At 41.6% G+C, this 19,785-nt stretch overlaps 1 protein-coding gene across 5 annotated transcripts in view; it reads right to left on the bottom strand.

The window, feature by feature from the left end:
• ADAMTSL1 (ADAMTS like 1) overlaps positions 1 to 19,785 on the bottom strand; it is a 1,044,920-nt gene that overhangs the window by 116,141 nt on the left and 908,994 nt on the right. For all 5 annotated transcript variants that reach the window (XM_070480552.1, XM_070480554.1, XM_070480555.1 and 2 more), the window contains one exon: positions 11,528 to 11,655. In XM_070480552.1, the coding sequence (XP_070336653.1) occupies positions 11,528 to 11,655 (128 nt within the window). The remainder of the gene's footprint in view (positions 1 to 11,527; positions 11,656 to 19,785) is intronic.

Below are 19,785 nucleotides of genomic sequence, written 5' to 3'. Positions count from 1 at the left end.
GGAACAAATCTTTTAGTGAGAAGGAACTCAGGTGTCTCTATTTTGAAGAACTGTGAGGGTTTCAGACTAACCAGTAGAAATTATTTTCTCCTAGGGCTTCCCTTGTGGCTCAGCTGGTAAAGAATTCTCCTGCAATGCAGGAGATCTGGGTCTGATCTCTGGTTTGGGAAGATCCCCTGGAGAAGGGAAACGCTACCCACTCTGGTATTCTGGCCTGGAGAATATACAGCCCATGGGGTTGCAAAGAGTCGGACATGACTAAGCGACTTTCACTTGGCTTCTCCTGAAACTAGTATTAGTCTCTGGACAGACAGTGTCAAGTCATACTGGAGACCTCGGAAAGTATCTACTTCCAGAGAAATTGTGAAATAATGCATGCCAGGGTAACTTGCTGCTGCCCTCATGACTCTATTCAAGAAAATTGTAGTCAGATCCACAAAGACCCAAATCTTAATTCAAGAGAAAAGTGAATAAGTGATGCCAAATAATTAAAATATTTGCATACACAGCAGTAAGGTGTTATAAATTTCACCTGCTTTCACTTTCTAACACTAAGCAAACTGTATTTTTCCAGATTTAATCAATGCATAATGCCTTGTAATTAGTGAGAACGCTTTAAGGAATGTTAGCCTCTGCTTACACTGCAATGATCATAGGTTTCTCAGAAGGGCCACCAGAGTGAAATCTGTGAAAATTCCCTGAAATGAGAATTCTCAGTTGAAGAACTGAAGAACTCATGAGTCAAAATTTAAGGGACCACAATCAACATGAACCTATGAAAGCTCTTCTCAAAACACCAACACTATCTTGTACCTTTGACATCGGTAGTGATGGATCCTGATTGTTAATGTCCAGTTACCATCTCCTGCTGTCCAGAAAGTTTTCAGGATCTGGCTACCTGGCAGTTTCAACAAGAGTTTCTTTGTTACGGATAACAGTCATATTAAAATGCATGATATTTTCTTTAGTCTGGGTCTCCTTCCAAGTGCCTTTCACATTTTATAGCTCAGGAATTTTTAACTCCTTCCTGTCCGGCTGTCTCTCTTGCAAGGTCTCCTTCCCTTCCACTTCCTGCCTTCTGAATCAGTGTTTGTCATTTCAGTCAACTCCACATCCTTTCTCTTCACCAATTCTCTGATACTTTTCCCCTTCATCTGCAATTTTCCCTAGACTTCATTGTTAAAGCTGTCCTTTTTTGCCATCTAGTTTTCCAGTCTCCAAAAGATAAAGGAAATAAATTTGCAAATGTTAGAATTTTAAGTAAGGGGAGTTTATAGCTGGTAGTGGTGGGTGGAGACTACTCTACTTTATTTGTATCTAAGAGATTCATAGGACTTTTAGGTCTAAAAAAGACCCAAGAGTGCATCTATTTAAAACCCCTCTGTTTACAATAAGGACAAAGGTTTATAAGTCTAAATCTGCTCTAAGTTTTGTAATGAGACAAATACCCTAAAATCTTACCTATTCTATTGTTACAATAAGTTTCCCTTTTAGGAGTAGTGAAAAAAAGTAAATGTTTCTCTCCCATCCAAATCATTACATGGTTTTACTTAGTGTAATCTAATAAAATAAATTATTATACTTCAGTGACACTCTGACTATGCTGGAAAATGAGGTGTAATATTTGAGCAGAGAATATAGAAAATGGATGATTGAACCAGAGGGCACTGTAGCCTCCAGGCTATGTTCAGTCCACTCACACGTTTGGTCTGGAAAGAATTTTTAAAAAATTTGAACTTGTTGGACTCAGTTTTTTTTTAAAAAAAGGAGAAATTAAAAAAAAAACAAACCTGTGTGTCTATGTGTGTGTGTTTTGATTTGGCTTATATGGAAAAACTGGAAGGTCTACCAACATTAGATTTGTGATTTTCTTTGGCAATAGAAAGATAAAAACTAGTTGTGCCCTTCAGACAGGGTGTGGTGCTGTCCATACTCTAATCCTTGGGATCCGTGACTATGTTGTATTACACGACAAAAGGAATTAAAGTTGCAGTTGCAATTAAGATTGCTAATGAACAGACATTAAGATAGTGGGATTACTCTAGGTGGGCCAGTATAATCATTTGAGCTCCTAAAATTAAAAGAGGGATACTGAAGAGCTTGTCAGAGAGAGGCAATATGAGAAAGACTCAATCTCCAACTGCTAGCTTTGAGATGGAGGAAGAGGGCCAAAAACTAAGGAATGCAACAGCCTCTAGAACTTGCGAATGACACTCAGTCTACAGCCAGCAAGAAATCAGGATCTCAGTCCTAGGTCACAGTGACCTAAATTCTGCCCACAATCCGAATGAACAGGAAAAGCTTTTCCTCCTGGAAAAGGAGTGCACCCCTTTGACACCTTGGCTTTATCCGGGTAAGACTGTATTGGACTTTTGGCCTACAGAACTCTAAAACAAAATATTTGTGTTTTAGGACTGTAAGTTTGTGGTAAATGTTAGGGCAAAATAAAAGAATAACCTGCAGGCCATACACACTGCTTATATCACCAAAGTTACCACTTTGACAAAGAAGATGTATAAATGAGTAATCAGAACGAGAAAAGATGCTCAACATTGTTAGTCATCAGGGAAATGTAAATTAAAGTCACAATAAATTATCATTTTACATCCATGAGGATGGCTATAATTAAAAAAAATAGACAATAACAGATGTGGTGAGGATGTAGACACTGGAATCCTTATACTGCTGGTGGAAATACAAAGTAGTGCAGCTACTTTGAAACACAGTTGACAGTTTTTTAAAAAGTTACACATAAATGTGCCATACAACCCAGCAATTCTACTTTTAGGTATATACACCCAAGAGAAATGAAAAGATGTCCACACAAAAGCTTGCACATGAATGGTCACTTCAGCACTATTCATGATAGCCAAAAACTGGAAATAGGCCCATCAACTAATGAGTGGAAGAAAATGTGGTATATTCATACAATGGAATAGTATTACTCCACCACAAAAAGGAATGCAGCATACATGTCACAACATGGGTCAATCCTGAACACGTTATGCTAAGTCACTAACAAAGGACCATGTAGGACCCCACTTGTTCAAAGTATCTGGAATAGGCAGGTCTATGAAGATACAGTACACTAGTAGTTACCGAGGCCTGGAGGAAATGAGGGGATTGGGAAGTGATGGCTAAGAGGTGTGGAATTTATTTCGGGACAGTGAAAATGTTCTAAATATTTGAGTGTGGTGATGAATGTACAACTCTGAATGTACTAACAGCCACTGAATTGTATACTTTAAACAGTTGACTTGTACAGTATGTGAATTACACTTCAGTGTTTTTAAGAAAACAACAATCTTAGTTTGTTGTGATGATGGTTATACAACTTAAAAAATTTGCTAAAATATCACTGAATTGAACACTTATAATGGGTGGATATTACGGGATGTAAATTATGCCTCCAGAAAATTGATAAAATGATTTAAATCTAATTTAACCTTTTCTTGAGGCATCAGGGTCAACAGTGTGACTACTAATTAGTTATCTTACACAAAAAATAAGAAAGGCTTGGTATTTCTTTGCCTTTGTGATCCTGTTTAGTTGGTGTGCCTTTGGTATCAATATTGCAGGGCCCTTAGGGTCCAAGGGCTTCCCTGGTGGCTCAGATGGTAAAGAATCCACCTGCAATGTGGGAGACCCAGGTTCGATCCCTGGGTTGGGAAGATCCCCTGGGGTCTCAAGCATCAGACATGACTGAGTGACTAATACTAGGATCCAAGGAAGTCTAGGGTTTAGACTATCCTTACTTACACATCCCCAGGCTGCCTGGCTTCTTTTTCCTCCCTGGCTTCAATCATCACTCCCTAAACATATATTTTTACCAATGCGAGTATGTCAGATTACTATCATCACCTCTACTGATTATTCAGTTGAAGTTAACGACTCCCCAGGACACTAAGGCAGCAACTTCTTTGGCATGTTCCACTGCAGAGTCCTAGATGAGGGACCCCATACCCAGGACAGCTGCATGATGCTACAGCCTCTTCAAAGAACAACACTCAAAGGATATGGTACCCACTACCTGTCTAGACAGAGTGCCTGATGAACTATGGACCGAGGTTCGTGACATTGTACAGGAGACAGGGATCAAGACCATCCCCATGGAAAAGAAATGCAAAAAGGCAAAATGGTTGTCTGAGGAGGCCTTACAAATAGCTGTGAAAAGAAGAGAAGCAAAAAGCAAAGGAGAAAAGGAAAGATATTCCCATTTGAATGCAGAGTTCCAAAGAATAGCAAGGAGAGATAAGAAAGCCTTCCTCAGTGATCAATGCAAAGAAATAGAGGAAAACAACAGAATGGGAAAGACTAGAGATCTCTTCAAGAAAATTAGAGATACCAAGGGAACACTTCATGCAAAGATGGGTTCAATAAAAAAATGGTATGGACCTAACAGAAGCAGAAGATATTAAGAAGAGGTGGCAAGAATACACAGAAGAACTGTACAAAAAAGATCTTCATCACCCAGATAATCACGATAGTGTGATCACTCATCTAGAGCCAGACATCCTGGAATGTGAAGTCAAGTGGGTCTTAGAAAGCATCACTATGAACAAAACTAGTGGAGGTGATGGAATTCCTGTTGAGCTATTTCAAATCCTGAAAGATGATGCTGTGAAAGTGCTCCTCCACTCAATATGCCAGCAAATTTGGAAAACTCAGCAGTGGCCACAGGGCTGGAAAAGGTCCGTTTTTCATTCCAATCCCAAAGAAAGGCAATCCCAAAGAATGCTCAAACTACCACACAATTTCACTCATCTCACATGCTAGTAAAGTAATGCTCAAAATTCTCCAAGCCAGGCTTCAGCAATACGTGAACTGTGAACTTACAGATGTTCAAGCTGGTTTTAGAAAAGGCAGAGGAACCAGAGATCAAATTGCCCATATCCACTGGATCATCAAAAAAGCAAGAGAGTTCCAGAAAAACATCTATTTCTGCTTTATTGACTAGGCCAAAGCCTTTGACTGTGTGGATCACAATACACTGTGGAAAATTCTGAAAGAGATGGGCATACCAGACTACCTGACCTGCCTCTTGAGAAACCTATATACAGGTCAGGAAGCAACAGTTAGAACTGGACATGGAACAATAGACTGGTTGCAAATAGAAAAAGGACTATGTCAAGGCTGTATACTGTCACCCTGCTTATTTAACTTATATGCAGAGTACATCATGAGAAACGCTGGGCTGGATGAAGAACAAGCTGGAATCAAGATTGCCGGGAGAAATATCAATAACCTCAGTAATGCAGATGACACCACCCTTATGGCAGAAAGTGAAGAGGAACTAAAAAGCCTCTTGATGAAAGTGAAAGAGGAGAGTGAAAAGGTTGGCTTAAAGCTCAACATTCAGAAAACTAAGATCATGGTATCCAGTCCCATCACTTCATGGCAAACAGATGGGGAAACAGCGGAAGCAGTGTCAGACTTTATTTTTTGGGGCTCCAAAGTCAGTGCAAGATGGTGACTGCAGCCATGAAATTAAAAGATACTTACTCCTTGGAAGGAAAGTTATGACCAACCTAGATAGCATATTTTAAAGAAGGGACATTACTTTGCCAACAAAGGTCCATCTAGTCAAGGCTACGGTTTTTCCAGTGGTCATGTATGGATGTGAGAGTTGGACTATGAAGAAAGCTGAGCACCAAAAAATTGATGCTTTTGAACTATGGTGTTGGAGAAGACTCTTTAGAGTCTTTTGGACTGTAAGGAGATCCAACCAGTCCATCCTAAAGGAGATCAGTCCTGGGTGTTCATTGGAAAGAATGATGCTAAAGCTGAAATGCCAGTACTTTGGCCACCTCATGCAAAGAGTTGACTCATTGGAAAAGACCCTGAGCCTGAGAGGGATTGGGGGCAGGAGGAGAAGGGGACAACAGAGGATGAGGTGGCTGGATGGTATCACCAACTCATCGACATGAGTTTGAGTCAACTCCGGGAGTGGGTGATGGACAGGGAGGCCTGGCCTGCTAAGATTCATGGGGTCGCAAAGACTCGGACACGACTGAGCAACTGAACTGAACTGAACCTGTCTCACCACCCATCCTTCCTTCATTCCATTGAACAGATGTGAGAATTGCTTTCTCAGGATGTGAGATGGGCTAGACTAGATCATTTCCTTGTTTGCTTCCTCTATTCTGCTGGGGAGCAGAGAAAGTTGAATTCTCCTGCTATACTCTCATCCCTTTCATCTGAATTCTACGAAAGCTAGGCTTCCTCAGTGGGCATGCTACACATCTATACATACTGGGGAAAACTTTAGAATCTTGGTTACTCAGTATTGTAACAGATAATGAGGTCCCTTGATGGCAGCTTGAATGAATCAGTGGCCATTACCCTGATGCTCAGAGCACCACTAGGAACACAGGTAGACTTCTGTGCTTTTCCCTCTGACCTGGTGCACTGGGGCAAATCTTTCATTGTTGGCTGTCACCACGGTGACAAAGTCCTCTCTGAGCCCAGCTCTCTAAGAAGCCTCCCCTGGTGAACAGAGTTGCTGGATGAAGAATTCAGAAATGCCAATTTGAAATGACTTACATTATGAAAAGCTTACAAAATGGCTTGTCTTTATTGCAGCTACTAAATCATAATGAGGAGGGGGCTGAGAAAGGAGAATTTAAAAAAAACCAACCCAACTGCCTTTTATTTTTATTTTCCCAGTGAGGTTTCTGTGATCTCTTTATTAGACACAATATGTGTCAGCTATTCAACTCATAGAAAAGCAGAAAAACATGCCAGGAAAGGAGAAATATTTTCTGTCTCTTTCTTCCTGTGAACACTTGGGATGAGCTCATCTGTGTTCTCTCCTTTCAATGAAAGATACGCTCATCCCTTAGCCCCCATCTTCTTCTCATTTTCCATTGATGATGTCAAGCAGGCCTTACAGTATCTCTTTTGTGATCTTATAAAATCAATGACAACCAAAAACGTTTCCCTTATGGCTATGACCTCATCAGTGGGCTACACCTGGATGGGCCTCATCTGCATTGGTAAGCAGAGCTCCCCTCCAGACTGAAGCAATTTACCAGGAAACTACTGCTTTCCTTCAAAATGCTGCCTACAGCATTCGGATCTGGCAGTTTTCTGAGCAATGTTGGCTGAATGCGGAATCTCACTAGTCAAGATGGCTCTCCAATCTCCGTGCCTCATCTTTGCGCCAGAGATTCTCCTTTACCTACGGCTACAAATGCACACAGTCAACTGTCCTTCAACATTTAGGTATGTGACGCTTTGGTGACATTCTTAAACTCCTCCCTAGCCACTGCTACCCTCCCATCTACCTTCTGAGCAGTGAAACATCCAGTGAAGCATCCAGTTGAGTCGAGTTTAGGACAGAAAGGAGTTTTGTGCCACGGGGTCTACATGGCTGTGAGTTTCTGGAACCAGGGAGGTAGGTAGGGAAACATTAGGCATCTCCACCCTGAGAGGTACTCGTAAAGTACTCTCAAAACCTTTGGGACTTAAAAGATAATATCAACACATACTGATGAGTTTAGAGAGAAGCAAAGGGCTCTAAAGACAATATTTTACAGGCTTAAATAGGGAAGAGTAGGAAGGTTTAGTATATCTAAAACTAAATGGTGTTTCTTTATTTAAACAAAAACTGTAGAGAGTACCAATGGACCTACCATAAATCTGAGCAGCAGAACTGACAACACACTCAACTCAGAGGATGGGGGAATAGGAATGTTCTAAGTATGGGCCAAGGAGGGTTCATCAGCTCTCCCTTCCTCTCCCATGTGAAATAGTCCTCGTGTAGCCACCTCCCTTGCTCTGAATCCAGGCACACTCAGACCACTTTTCAGATAGCTAATTCAGCTTTCCCCTTGACATTGAGACGTTGAGACATTAGACAGAGGTGCTCTACAAAGGGTTTGTGAGTGTTCCAGTCTCTGAAAAGGAATCTCCCCTCCTATAAAAATAACCTGGCTTTTGCTTTATCTTCACGGTAATAATAATAAGAGTGAACAGGTATTGAGTGCTTGCTACATGCCAGGCATACTTACAAGCATTTTACATGAATGAAGGCATTTAATCTCTACAAGAACCTTCTGAGTCAAACACTATTATTATCACCATAAGTCAAATAAAGAAACTGAGTCAGAGAGTATGAAGAAGCTGCTCAGGAATATGTAGCTTGGACGTGACAGAGTCAGGATTCAAATGCAGACTGTGAGGCTCTGGAGCCTGCGAGCTTAACTGCCATACTATGCTTGCTCTCGTGAATTACTATGAACAAATTTCCCCGCATCTGGTCAGTTCAGGTGCATTAGCAAGACACAAGTCTTGCTAATGTCAAGGGGACACCTGAGTGCTTTGAGCCTCAAATAAAATCCTTTTTTTTGGGGGGGGGCATACATTTATACTGAAGTCGAGGTGAAAAACAGAAAACAAAACCACCACTCTACAGTGTGTTTTAAAGCATAGAGGTACTGAGGTTTACCATGAGGGTCTGATCACAAGTGAGTTGGCAGGCTATGCAGTCCATGGGGTTCCAAAGAGTTGGACGTGGCTGAACTTAGCATGAGCACAAAGAGCTGAATTAGCTCCTAATGGGCTTCTCTGATGGCTCAGAGGGTAAGGAATCTGCCTGCCATGCAGGAGACCTGTGTTCAAGCCCTAGCTCAGGAAGATCCCCTGGAGGAGGGAATGGCAAACCCACTCCAGTATTCTTGCCTAGAGAAGCCCATGGACAGAGGAGCCTGGCGTGCTACAGTCCATGGAGTTGCCAAGAGTTGCACATGACTGAGCGACTAACACTTATAAAGTATTGATTAGGCCAGAAAGTTTGTTTGGGTTTGAGTTCTGGAAAAACCCAAATGAACTTTTTGGCCAATCCAATACTTGAAAATTTTCAGTGTGAAGATGTACAGTGAAAAAACACATGGATGCAAAGTTGGGCTGATGTTATACACATTTCAGAATTGATTTCAGGATGTTTCATCTTAGAAGAGCTAGAGAAAGAAAGAGAAATATTTATTAGGTGTGAACTATGTGCCTGGCATTGGGCTCAGGGCGTTTTCACACGTGCAATCTTATTTACCCTCACAACAATCCTGTAAAATATGACTAATTTCACTCTTACAGATGAGAAGGAAGACTCAGCTTATACCCTTTGTTCAAGGTCACACAGCTAACGAAGAGTAGAACTGTATCCTTTAGAAATGCCTCACATCTCCCCCCCTGCAAAGTGCCCCTCCCACCACCACTTACATGGTATTTGGGTTGTATCTTATACATGGCTATACAGGGTCTTAATGGGTACATTTGAAGGAAACTATCTCTTGATTCTAGGTGGTCACGTATACATCTATTGCCTTCACTAGTCTGTAAGCATCACAGATCACAAAACTCAGGTCTAACTTACTGCTCCACACTGATAATACTTGGCAGAGGATATGCTCAGAACAGTAGCTGGTGAGTCACTTTAAAACTGTGAGTGTAGATATTGACGTTGGGCTAGGTGATAATCCCAGGTAAAGATACAAATACAATATTAGAGCAACATCTCCATTTTGATCCCTAACTTCCAGAGGGATTGTCTGACAGACTTGCCAGCCGACCTGAACAAACCCCACCACCGAAGACAAAGACAGAGCTCCCTAAGCTCTGGGTGTGGTGTCTGTGAACTACTTCATCGCTCAGCTCCTTTCCTTCTTCTTCCCCGGTGCCTCTTTGGCTGCTCTCTCTCTTTCTTGGCTTTGAACATTTTGGCAGCCTCCAATAGCTCCTCTTCAAAGAGCTGAAGACAAGCCTGATGTTACAATTGCTTTGCTTAATCCCAGACAGGTTTCCATGAATCGTATTAAATTCAGGTGAACAAAGGGTATTTAGTCTGTGACAGAGCTGAACCGTATCTGGATAAATATAAACAAGAGACTTAATCCTGTAAGAGCTGGAAGGGTGTGCGCACTGCCCTGGACAAGGCAGACTGTGTTGCGGGGCGGGCAAGGCAGAAGAGAATTAACCAGATGGGTGCCAAGCATCTGGACTCTGTACAAAGAGGGGCATAAAGATTATGACTGGAATACATTAGGAGCAAAGCAAATGTTCTATTCACAAAAAAACAGGCATTAATAACAGTCTGTAATCCAGCTCAGGGCCCCTCAGCTGGCCTCACTCTTTGGTGACTTTCATCCTCTCTGCAGAGCGTCCTGCTCAGGGTCCCTTCTCAGATCAGCCTTAGGTCATGGGGGTAGAAATACTGTTGCCAAACAGATATGCAAGGGAGTAGCATGTGTGACTGGAAAACAGTGTGACAACATAATCCCGGCGTGGATGGATGAGGTCAGTGTGGGGTGATGTCGGCTTTTCTAGCAACGATTGAATCATCTCATGGGAGCGGCAATTGAAAAGAATAAATACAAACACATGCAACACACCACCACAAAGGCTGCATGGCCCAGACCTGAGGAAAGGGAGCCCAGATTGAAAGCATCAGTGGGGAGATGAGGGGACAATGATCTGGGGGTTAGGAGACCTCAGTTTCCTTCTCTCTGCCACCAGCTGAGCGGCTGTGTGACCTCAGGTTGCCTGGTCACTAAGAACTGTGGGCCCTGGCTCAGCGTTCAGCTGGTGTCTAAGGTCTCTTAGTTTTAAAGGCAAGGATCCGTCCTATGTAAGGAAGGTTTTATAAAAGTGCTTTACTGTAAGACCACAAGCTTACCAGGGGGAAGGGTGGGAGAATGGATAGTAAGGGAATTTGGGATTAACACATACATACTGCTATGTTTAAAATGGATAACCAACAAGGACCTACTGTATAGCATAGGGAACTCTGCTCAACGTTATGTGGCAGCCTGGATGGGAGTGGAGTTTGGGGGAGAATGCATATGTGCAAATGTATGGCTGAGTCCCTTTGCTATTCACCTGAAACTATTACAACACTGTTAATTGGCTATATCTCAACATAAAATAAAAAATTTTTAATAATTAAAAAAAAATCCCAAATTGCAACTTTGGGAGGCACTGCACTCTGAATTGCGATTTTCTGAAGTGGCCACATATAGAATGGTTTGCCTAAGCTCTATGGATAAAGGTGAGTACTGGCAGGTGCATTAGAGCAAAAGGTTGAAATAAACAGTTGGAGAGGAACACTTGGGCTCTAGCCCACAGTCACAGGATTCCAACTACCCAAGGGTCTTAAAGTTCCCTTTGTAATAGGTGGAAGGAGAAACGAAAAGATCATTTGATGACCTTAGGTCATGAGTCACATTCCCCCATAGACTACTTCCTTGTATATACCTATGCTCCTGCTCTTCCCTGCATCTCTGTTATCAAAATTCTACCCCAAGTCTAAGACCTCTCAGGTAGAATGAAACAGCACCCTCTTTGGTTATCAAAACTTATTTCATTCATTCTATCTCATATTACATGCTCTCTTCATTTAATTACAATTATAGGTCACAAACGTCCAAAGGCAGGGAATGGATCTCATTTATGTCTGTCTCCCTGACCCCACTGAGCACGCTGTAGGCACTTACTCAGCAGTTTCCGAACTGAACAGGGGTTTTCACATTACCTGCTAATGTGACGGCAATGGAGACAGAGTCATATCCCAAGGCATTTGAGGCATTACAAGTGTAGAAACCCACATCAGCTTCCACAGGTGCCAGGATCTGTAAGGAATCATCTGGCTGCAGAAGAATCCTGGAGCAACAGAAAAGAAATGTAGACCTGGTCAGGTCAGTTGACTCCTTTTTGGCACTGGACATGGGGAAAGCTGGAAGGAACCCCAGGCGATATTAGACAGAACCCTGTTTAACAACAGGCACAAACTAGCCACAACGACATACGGGAAACCAGCCTCTTTTGCCACTTTGTTTAGTGTGATTCTGGAAGCGAGCTCAACTAAGGCAGTTTTGGATTGCTGACACAGTTTGTTGACTGCTTGGGCTAAATGCTGATAGTTGGAGCAGACAGCGTATGGACACTGAATACACATAACACATACACTGGGGGTGAGAGGAGACGTTAGAATGAATGGTGCAGATGGATTTGGGGAAGGCTTCAGGAAAAGGCAAAGTTATAAAGGAAGAGTTATTAATGCTCTGGATGGTGGAAAGTAGGCAGAGCTTCCAGATATGGAGAAAGGCATCTGTTAAGGCTTGGAGGTGGGAGAGAGGAAGTCAGAAATTGACTGCTGACGAGAGGATGCTGAAGGAAGCTGTATGTGTAACTATGTCTCAATTCTATTGTCTTCATCAGTCGGTAAATATTACTGGGCATAAAAATTAGATCTTATTTATTGTTTCATTTCCCACCATTCTTGGCAGAGGGCCCTCTGTAGAGAAGATTCCAGAAGAATGAAGGCAAAGCTGGCCCTTCAGGGTCATGGTAGAGATAATTCTAGAATAATTACCATGGAGTTCATATACTTTGCTTTACCTGAAAGGAATTATGAGAATCAAATGGTGAGTACATACCATGAGCTTCAAAATCCACACCTATCTCAGTCTGTTTTTTTCTTTTCTAGATGGATGCCATTTCTAAAAAGTACCTTTTATGGTAGTTAAGCAGATGAATGACTAATGATGACTTTAAGCTGATGTCATGGTGAGGTTGATAACTGGAGTGTGTATGTGGAGGTGCGAAATCTAGACGAGTTGGGGGAAGACTGGATGGGAACTTTAGAGATCCAGTGCTGGACCTGACCAGGCCTTAGGTCAATACATCATTCAACAGCATGGAAATGAGTGAGTGGTGGCTTTGCGGTTCCTGGAGTTAGTCACTTCCATCTTTGTGGGTCTTTCCACCCCTTATTAATTTCCAAAACCTCCAAGAACTGTTCCCCTCATATGTTGGCATCCATCCATGGGAGTCAAGCAGGTAAGGGGTTGCCTTTCAGGTAAGGCAGAAAATAAGATTTAATGATAAAATTAAGACTAGGAATCAGATCTCCTGTCCCACCGGCAGTCTCCCACCACACACTTCTTTTTCTTCACTATGTCTCTGCTGGGGCCTCTCCAGACTCTACTTGTATGTGTAGTTTGGCATCACTTCTAGTCAGCTCTTAATTATTCTGAAGTGGGTGACTAGTCTGGCAATGAATCAGGCCTTCTCAAATCTGTTCTCGGCCTTGGACCTACTGCACTGCTTTTTCTTACCTCCTGTTGGAGGAAAGGCAGGAGAGAGGAAAATCAGGGCTTGCATCAATCCTTCTCCAATCTCACTGTGTAGGGGCAGTTCTCGTAACAATGAGGAAGGGAAAACCTTAGCTAAAGGGAAATTTTGGGATGATTGTGTTTGATTCATTGCCATTTTAGATCATCACTGCTATTACAGGAACAGTCTGGCTTCCGTGGCATTGAAGGAGAGCTGAAACTTTGTGAGGGATGACAGAGAGGCTATGAGACACTGTGATTGAACTCATCCACTCATTCATTCACTCATCCACTCAAGTTAGGTGCTTTCTCTCAAAATCAACAATTACACTCTAATTGGTTAGTTTATTTCAAAGAGATAATAAGAGAAAGATGATTGTATAATTTGCTTATCTTTGCTAAGCCATACAATATTTTAGGTAATATCCTTTTTTTTTTTTTTTTTGGTAGGAATCTTAATAGATGCAGCATGGTATTATTGCTAAATCTTTTCATGTATTCAGGCTGTTTTAGATTAAAAAAATGAAATGCTGACTTGATGATTTAAATTTTTATGATCTCTCAGGAATATGGATGCCTCCAAACCAATTTCCAAACAGGAATAATCAAAGCAGGCTTAATAAACTGATCACTTAAGATGACTGAACTTGTTATTGTTGTTCAGTTTCTATGTCCTGTCCAACTCTGCAATCCCATGGACTATCGCATGCCACTCTCCTCTGTCCTCTGTTATCTCCTAAACTCAGGGGATCATTATTCAGTTTTACCATCCTCAAAAGGCAGGGATGAAGATTTGCTAAATTCCCAAGTCTGTTGGGATAGTTGCTTCTCTATCAGAGTTCTATCAGAAGGGGTTCTTGAAGAGAATATACAGAGGAGGAGATTAGAAGATAGGTCTTCTGAATTTGATTTTGTTTCTAAGATTTATGTAGCTACCATTGGCATATTCCTTTATTTTTCTACATTTCAGCATATCAATTTCTAAAACCCAGTTGAAGTATGTTTTCCTATCCAGCAGAGGGAACTGTTAAAATGAGGTATATAAGGAAGCTGCAGACCTCCTCTTGGTATATCCAGCGACCCTTCCATTGGTAAAGCTGCACACTGTGATAGAGAATTAAAACTCAGGAAGGACAGGGGATGAAAAGATTGCGAGGAAGGAAGTGAGAGGGGTTCATGATACTGACCAATTTCCCCCCACCCACAACCCCCAGGTAATTTATTAGCTTCTATAGTCAGATCATTTTGTTCCTTCCCATAGAACTACTGTACCTGCCTGATCTCATGCAGAGAGTGTAAACTCCACTCTCACACAGGCCTGAACCAACTTACTCTTTTAAAGTGGAGATAAGCTTTTATAAATGTATCAGTTCCTCCAGGCTACTGAGTGAGCCATGATGCTTCCCGACTGTATAAGCCTGGAAAAGAACTCCCACAAAGTTGGTGAAGAGAAGTGGGGCGATCCATTACACTGGATACAAAGCCATAAGGGTGTGAACTAAGATGGGAATAATGGGAATGGAAAAAAAAGAGAATCTAGATCTGAATATTTGGCATTCATATAGTCTTCTATTCCATAGATTGCATACAAAGATAAAGAAACTGAAGTATTTGCCATCATAAAACAGTCTTAAATGTTGTCTTAAGACAAAATCTACACGGGATGAATCTGAATTTCTTGTTTACTGCGTATACTTAGAAATTGCTTGTAGTCATAAAATTGAACTCTTTAGCTCAAGGAGGTACATAGCTATTTGGCATCAAAATCAGGATTTGAAATAGAGTTTCTTTTTTTCAGTACTTTTTTTCAGTCACGTTTTTAATACGCCCATAAAATTGGTAGATGGGAGTTTGGAGGCTGCCACTAGGGGGAGCAATACTTCTGGAGAAGGCTCCCATGCAGGACTCTCTAGGAAATGTGACAAGGCAAAGAAAAGGGCTTGGTGGAGACTGAGGTTTACTTTAATCTATTTAGTCTGGCATCTAGAGAGAGAGAGACTCCTGGGGGAAAAACATTTTCTTTGTATTTCAGGCATCTACTCTATTAATTTAACTTAATTTGTTGGTAGCTGATTTCTGTCAGCTTGTATTTAGGTTTCAGATTTGACAGACCTGTTTTAGAATGCACAGGCACAGAAACATAGTGTTGCTTTCCAAACAAAACCAGAAAGATTTCTCTGGGGTTGTTTCGGAATTTATGGAATTAGAGGACGAGGGGACATGGAATAGGGCATAATTAAGACCTACATAGCAAATGGCGCCGTGGTCATATCAGGTATATTACTACTCATTGCTTTCCTTCTACACCTACATTCCCTTTTGGTTTACTGGACTAAAACTTAATGCTTAATTTCTTTGCCCATTATTTTTAGCTAGGAAATGAAAGAGCAGTTTTGCTTTTTTTGGTGACCTTTACTTGTAAAGGTGACAGCTTGCCTTCTCAAGCGTTCTACAAATTAGAGACCACCTGTGAGAGTACAAATAATTGTTTCAGTTACACAAGCCTTCATTGTCCAAATGAGCAGGTTATGGACAAAGTGCTCCTGGGGCCAGTCCTACCAAGCACAAGCTGCTGGAGGTGGAGTTCTCTCCTCTGCATTTGCAAGGAGGTTTCTCTGGGTGTCTTATGGAAAGGTCTAGAAATCTTGTGCGTGGGGTGGTATCATGATGCCTTCAAAATCCTTGGCCCAGTGGGGACACCACTGTATGTAACTGCCCAGTTCTCAAAGTCATGTCCACAACCAACCACGTGAAACTGCAGTGGGGGGAAAGGATTCCCAACCACAGTCAAGAGATATGGACTCAGGTGGTAGTCTTGGGTAAGTGTTTCAGCTCTGTGAGCCTCTATGTTCCTTCTGTATATTGAGCAGAATACCTCAGAGAGATCTTGTGAGGATCAAACAAAGGAGTGAGCCTATAATTTTGAAAAACTATTTCTAAGAAGTAGTTTCTCACTATTTTCTAAGTAAAAAGGCATCAGTTTAAGCACCAGATACATCTAATAAATTAGTAATTTTTAATGGTACAGGTAGGGGTAATCTACATTTCCATTTTGAAATTCCTCTTTGGAATTTCCAGTTGTCAGAGGAAAATTTCAAGCTCTAGACACAGAAATACTCATTTGCTACATGGACCATGATGTACCATCTCAAGACTCTCATCCTAACAAATCATTCTTAAACCCATTTTCTCAACTAGAACTTGGAAATTATAGGTACATCCTTTCTCTTTAGAATAGTGTCTTCCTCATCTTTTCAAACTTATCTGTCCCACATTCTAGCACAAACTTATCTTTCCATTCAATATGGCCTTGTTCACTCTCCTTGTCATTAGTTTTGAGCAGTGTTCATTTTCTTCCTCCCCCCTGTTGATTCTTTCAAATTCTCCTTATCCCTAAAGAACAAGCTCTAGTTCAACCTTATGTTTTCCCACAGTCCACAAGAATCCCTTCTTTTCTTGACATTACAGAGTTGTTTTACCTTGTACTGTTAAGTCCTTTCACTCTATCACATCTCATCCCTTCAGTTAGATTGTAAACAAATACCTCAAAAGTTGTGGCACATATACACACTGGAATATTATTCAGCCATAAAAATGAATGCATTTGACTCAGTTCTAGTGAGGTGGATGAACCTAGAACCTATTATACAGAATGAAGTAGGTCGGAAAGAGAAAGAAAAATATCATATATTAATGCATATATATGGAATCTATAAAGATGGCACTGATAAACCTATCTGTAGGGCAGCAGTGGAGATAAAGGACATAAAGAATAAACTCGTGGACACAGGGTGAAATGGCGAGGATGGGATGAATTGAGAGAGTAGCATTGAAACATATACATTACCACATGTAAAATTAGACAGCCAGTGGGAATTTACTGTATGATGTAGGGAGCTCTAATCTGGTGTTCTGTGACAACCTAGAGGGGTAGGATGGGGTGGGAGGTGGGAGGGAGGTTCGAGAGGAAGGGTACATAGATGTACCTATGGCTGATTCATGTTGATATATGGTAGAAACCAACACAATACCATAAAGCAATTACCCTCCAATTAAAAATAAATAAAAAAAATACTTCAAGGATTCCTTTTTATAGTTGTCACTTCAGTAGTCAGTGTACTGCTGATATGCTAAATAAGTGGGGATTCCCAGCTGGTAAAGAATCTGCCTGGCAATGCAGGAGATGCAAGAGACCTGGGTTTGATCCCTGGTCGAGAAGATCCCCTGGAGTAGGAAATGGCAACCCACTCTAGTATTCTTGCCTAGAAAATTCAACGGAAAGAAGAGCCTGGCATGCTACAGTCCATGGGTTTGCAAAGAGTCTAACAGGACTGAGCATGCACACACAATGAATGGGTACTTAATAAACACATTTGTGCTATGCTGAGTCGCTCAGCCATGTCTGACTCTTTGCAATCCCATGGACTGTAGCCCGCCAGGCTCCTCTGTCTATGGGGATTCTCCAGGCAAGAATACTGGAGTGGGTTGCCATGCTCTCCTCCAGGGGATCTTTGCAACCCAGGGATCGAACCCAGGTCACCCTCATGGCAGGTGGATTCTTTACTATCTGAGTTACCAGGGAAGCCAAAACACTTGTTTAATGACCTTCCAAGCAGTGGAGCTGAAAATGATCATTCTGACAATATAGCACAGTGGATAAGATCACAGACTCCAGAGCCAGAGGGACTAGGCCCCAGCCCCCCGTTGTCCCACTCAGTATCTCTGTAACCTAGCACAAGTAATTTACTTCTGGGTGGCAAAGTTTTCTCACCCACAGAATGAGGAGCATTACTACACCAACTGAGGGGTGTTGTGAATATTCTATGTTGAGCCCAAGTACTTCAAAAACAGAAAAGTTGTGACAAGTAGTAAATACTAGGGAAGTACAGGTTATTATTAATATTTAGTGGTTGTTTTTGATATAACCAAGAAAATAGAATCTCACAGACTTTATTTTTCCTGGGCTCCAAAATCACTGAGGATGGTGACCACAACCATAAAGTGAAAAGACGCTTGCCCCTTGGAATGAGAGCTATGACAAACCTAGTGTACTAAAAAGCAGACACATCACTTTGCTGACAAGATCCATATAGTCAAAGCTATGGGTTTTCTAGTAGTCTTACGGATGTTAGAACTGGACCATAAAGAAGGCTAAGTGCCAAGGAATTGATGTTTTCGCACTGTGGTGCTAGAGAAGCATCTTGAGAGTCCCTTGGACAGCAAGAAGATAAAACCAGTCAATCCTAAAGGAAATCAACCCTGACTATTCATTAGAAAACTGACTACCTGACGTGAAGTGCTGACTCACTGGAAAAGAACCTGATGCTGGGAGAGATTGAAGGCCAAAGGAGGAGAGAGCGACAGGGGATGAGATAGATGAGGTAGCTTCATTGACTCAGTGGACATGAATCTGAGCAAACTCCAGAAGACCGTGGAAGACAGAGGAGCTTGATGTGCTGTAGTCATGAAGTCACAGAGTCAGACACAACTAAGCGACTGAACAGCATTAACATTACCAATGCCATCATCATTCACTCTTCATTTCTGAACCTGTGTAATCTGGATGTTGTGATGAGCTGCTTAGACATGGGTAAATGACTAAGAAATGAACAGTTTTCAAGAAAAAACACATCTATCAGGGCCACGGGGAAGAGGTGAGGGGTCTGCTGTGAGAGAGAGCAGGGGGCGGGCCACAGTGTGTTTATCTTGGTGGAAGCCCTGCGGGTGGGAAAGGCAAGCGGAGGACCGAGGCCACGTAGCATACTGGCTTGGCAACAGCCTCCATTCTATTCTTGACTCAGGAATCTCGGAATAAAGACAACTAGTTATTTCCATAACTGTTTTAACACTATTGACCAGATACTGATATTTTAGAACACTTTTAAAAATGCCAAAATTCTGCAATTGCAAAAAAAAAAAAAAAACATGAGTAAAAGAATAAGAATTGGGAAAAAGTGAGCTTAGAAGCAATTAAAGAATATTGTGCAAAGAATATTAGCTCACAACTCCAAGGAGGTGGTGTTGAGGTCTTTGCCTTACCCTGAAATGTAGACTTTTTTTTCTGCTTAGGGATTCCTAAGATTAGGATAATCAAATCTACCACAAAGGGAGAGTGGAAACAGGTATTTAGTAGACAAGTGTACGAGCTTCATACAATTTCATTCCTGTTACTGGTCTGACATTATCATATTTGAGAGAGGACACAAAGGCTCTGAGAAGTAACTTGCTCCGTTGGTGCAGGGAATTGGGAATGGGGAATGACCTTTGACCTTAAAAAAAACTGACTCTATTCAAACATCCACTGGGGCCTAGTAAGAAGGCATGTGGTTTGGCTTTATTTTTGGTTGAGTGTAATATATGCCAATGTTTCTCAGGGACATGGACAATCACTAATAAGAATATTCTGGATTTTAAATAGCTGGAAGGCATGCGGTTTGGCCTCATTTTTGTTGGGGGGTAATTTGTGCCAAGGTTTGTTGTTACTCAGGGAAATGGACAATTGAGAACAAGAATTTTCTAGATTTTTAGCAGCTTGAAGCTAGAGGACAGAAAGAATATTGTGAGAAGACATCCTCTGCAAGAATGGTTTTCTGAAACCAAAAATTATAGTAGCCCAGACACTTGCAAGGGAGAGTTTTATTTTGTACAGACATTTTGGGGAACAGACTTCAGGTTC

This window comes from Odocoileus virginianus, chromosome 18 (genome assembly GCF_023699985.2).
Source record: "Odocoileus virginianus isolate 20LAN1187 ecotype Illinois chromosome 18, Ovbor_1.2, whole genome shotgun sequence".
Taxonomy (NCBI): Eukaryota; Metazoa; Chordata; class Mammalia; order Artiodactyla; family Cervidae; genus Odocoileus; species Odocoileus virginianus.
The sequence above is the reverse complement of the archived record's forward strand: the minus strand, read 5'-3'. Positions and strand labels throughout refer to the sequence as shown.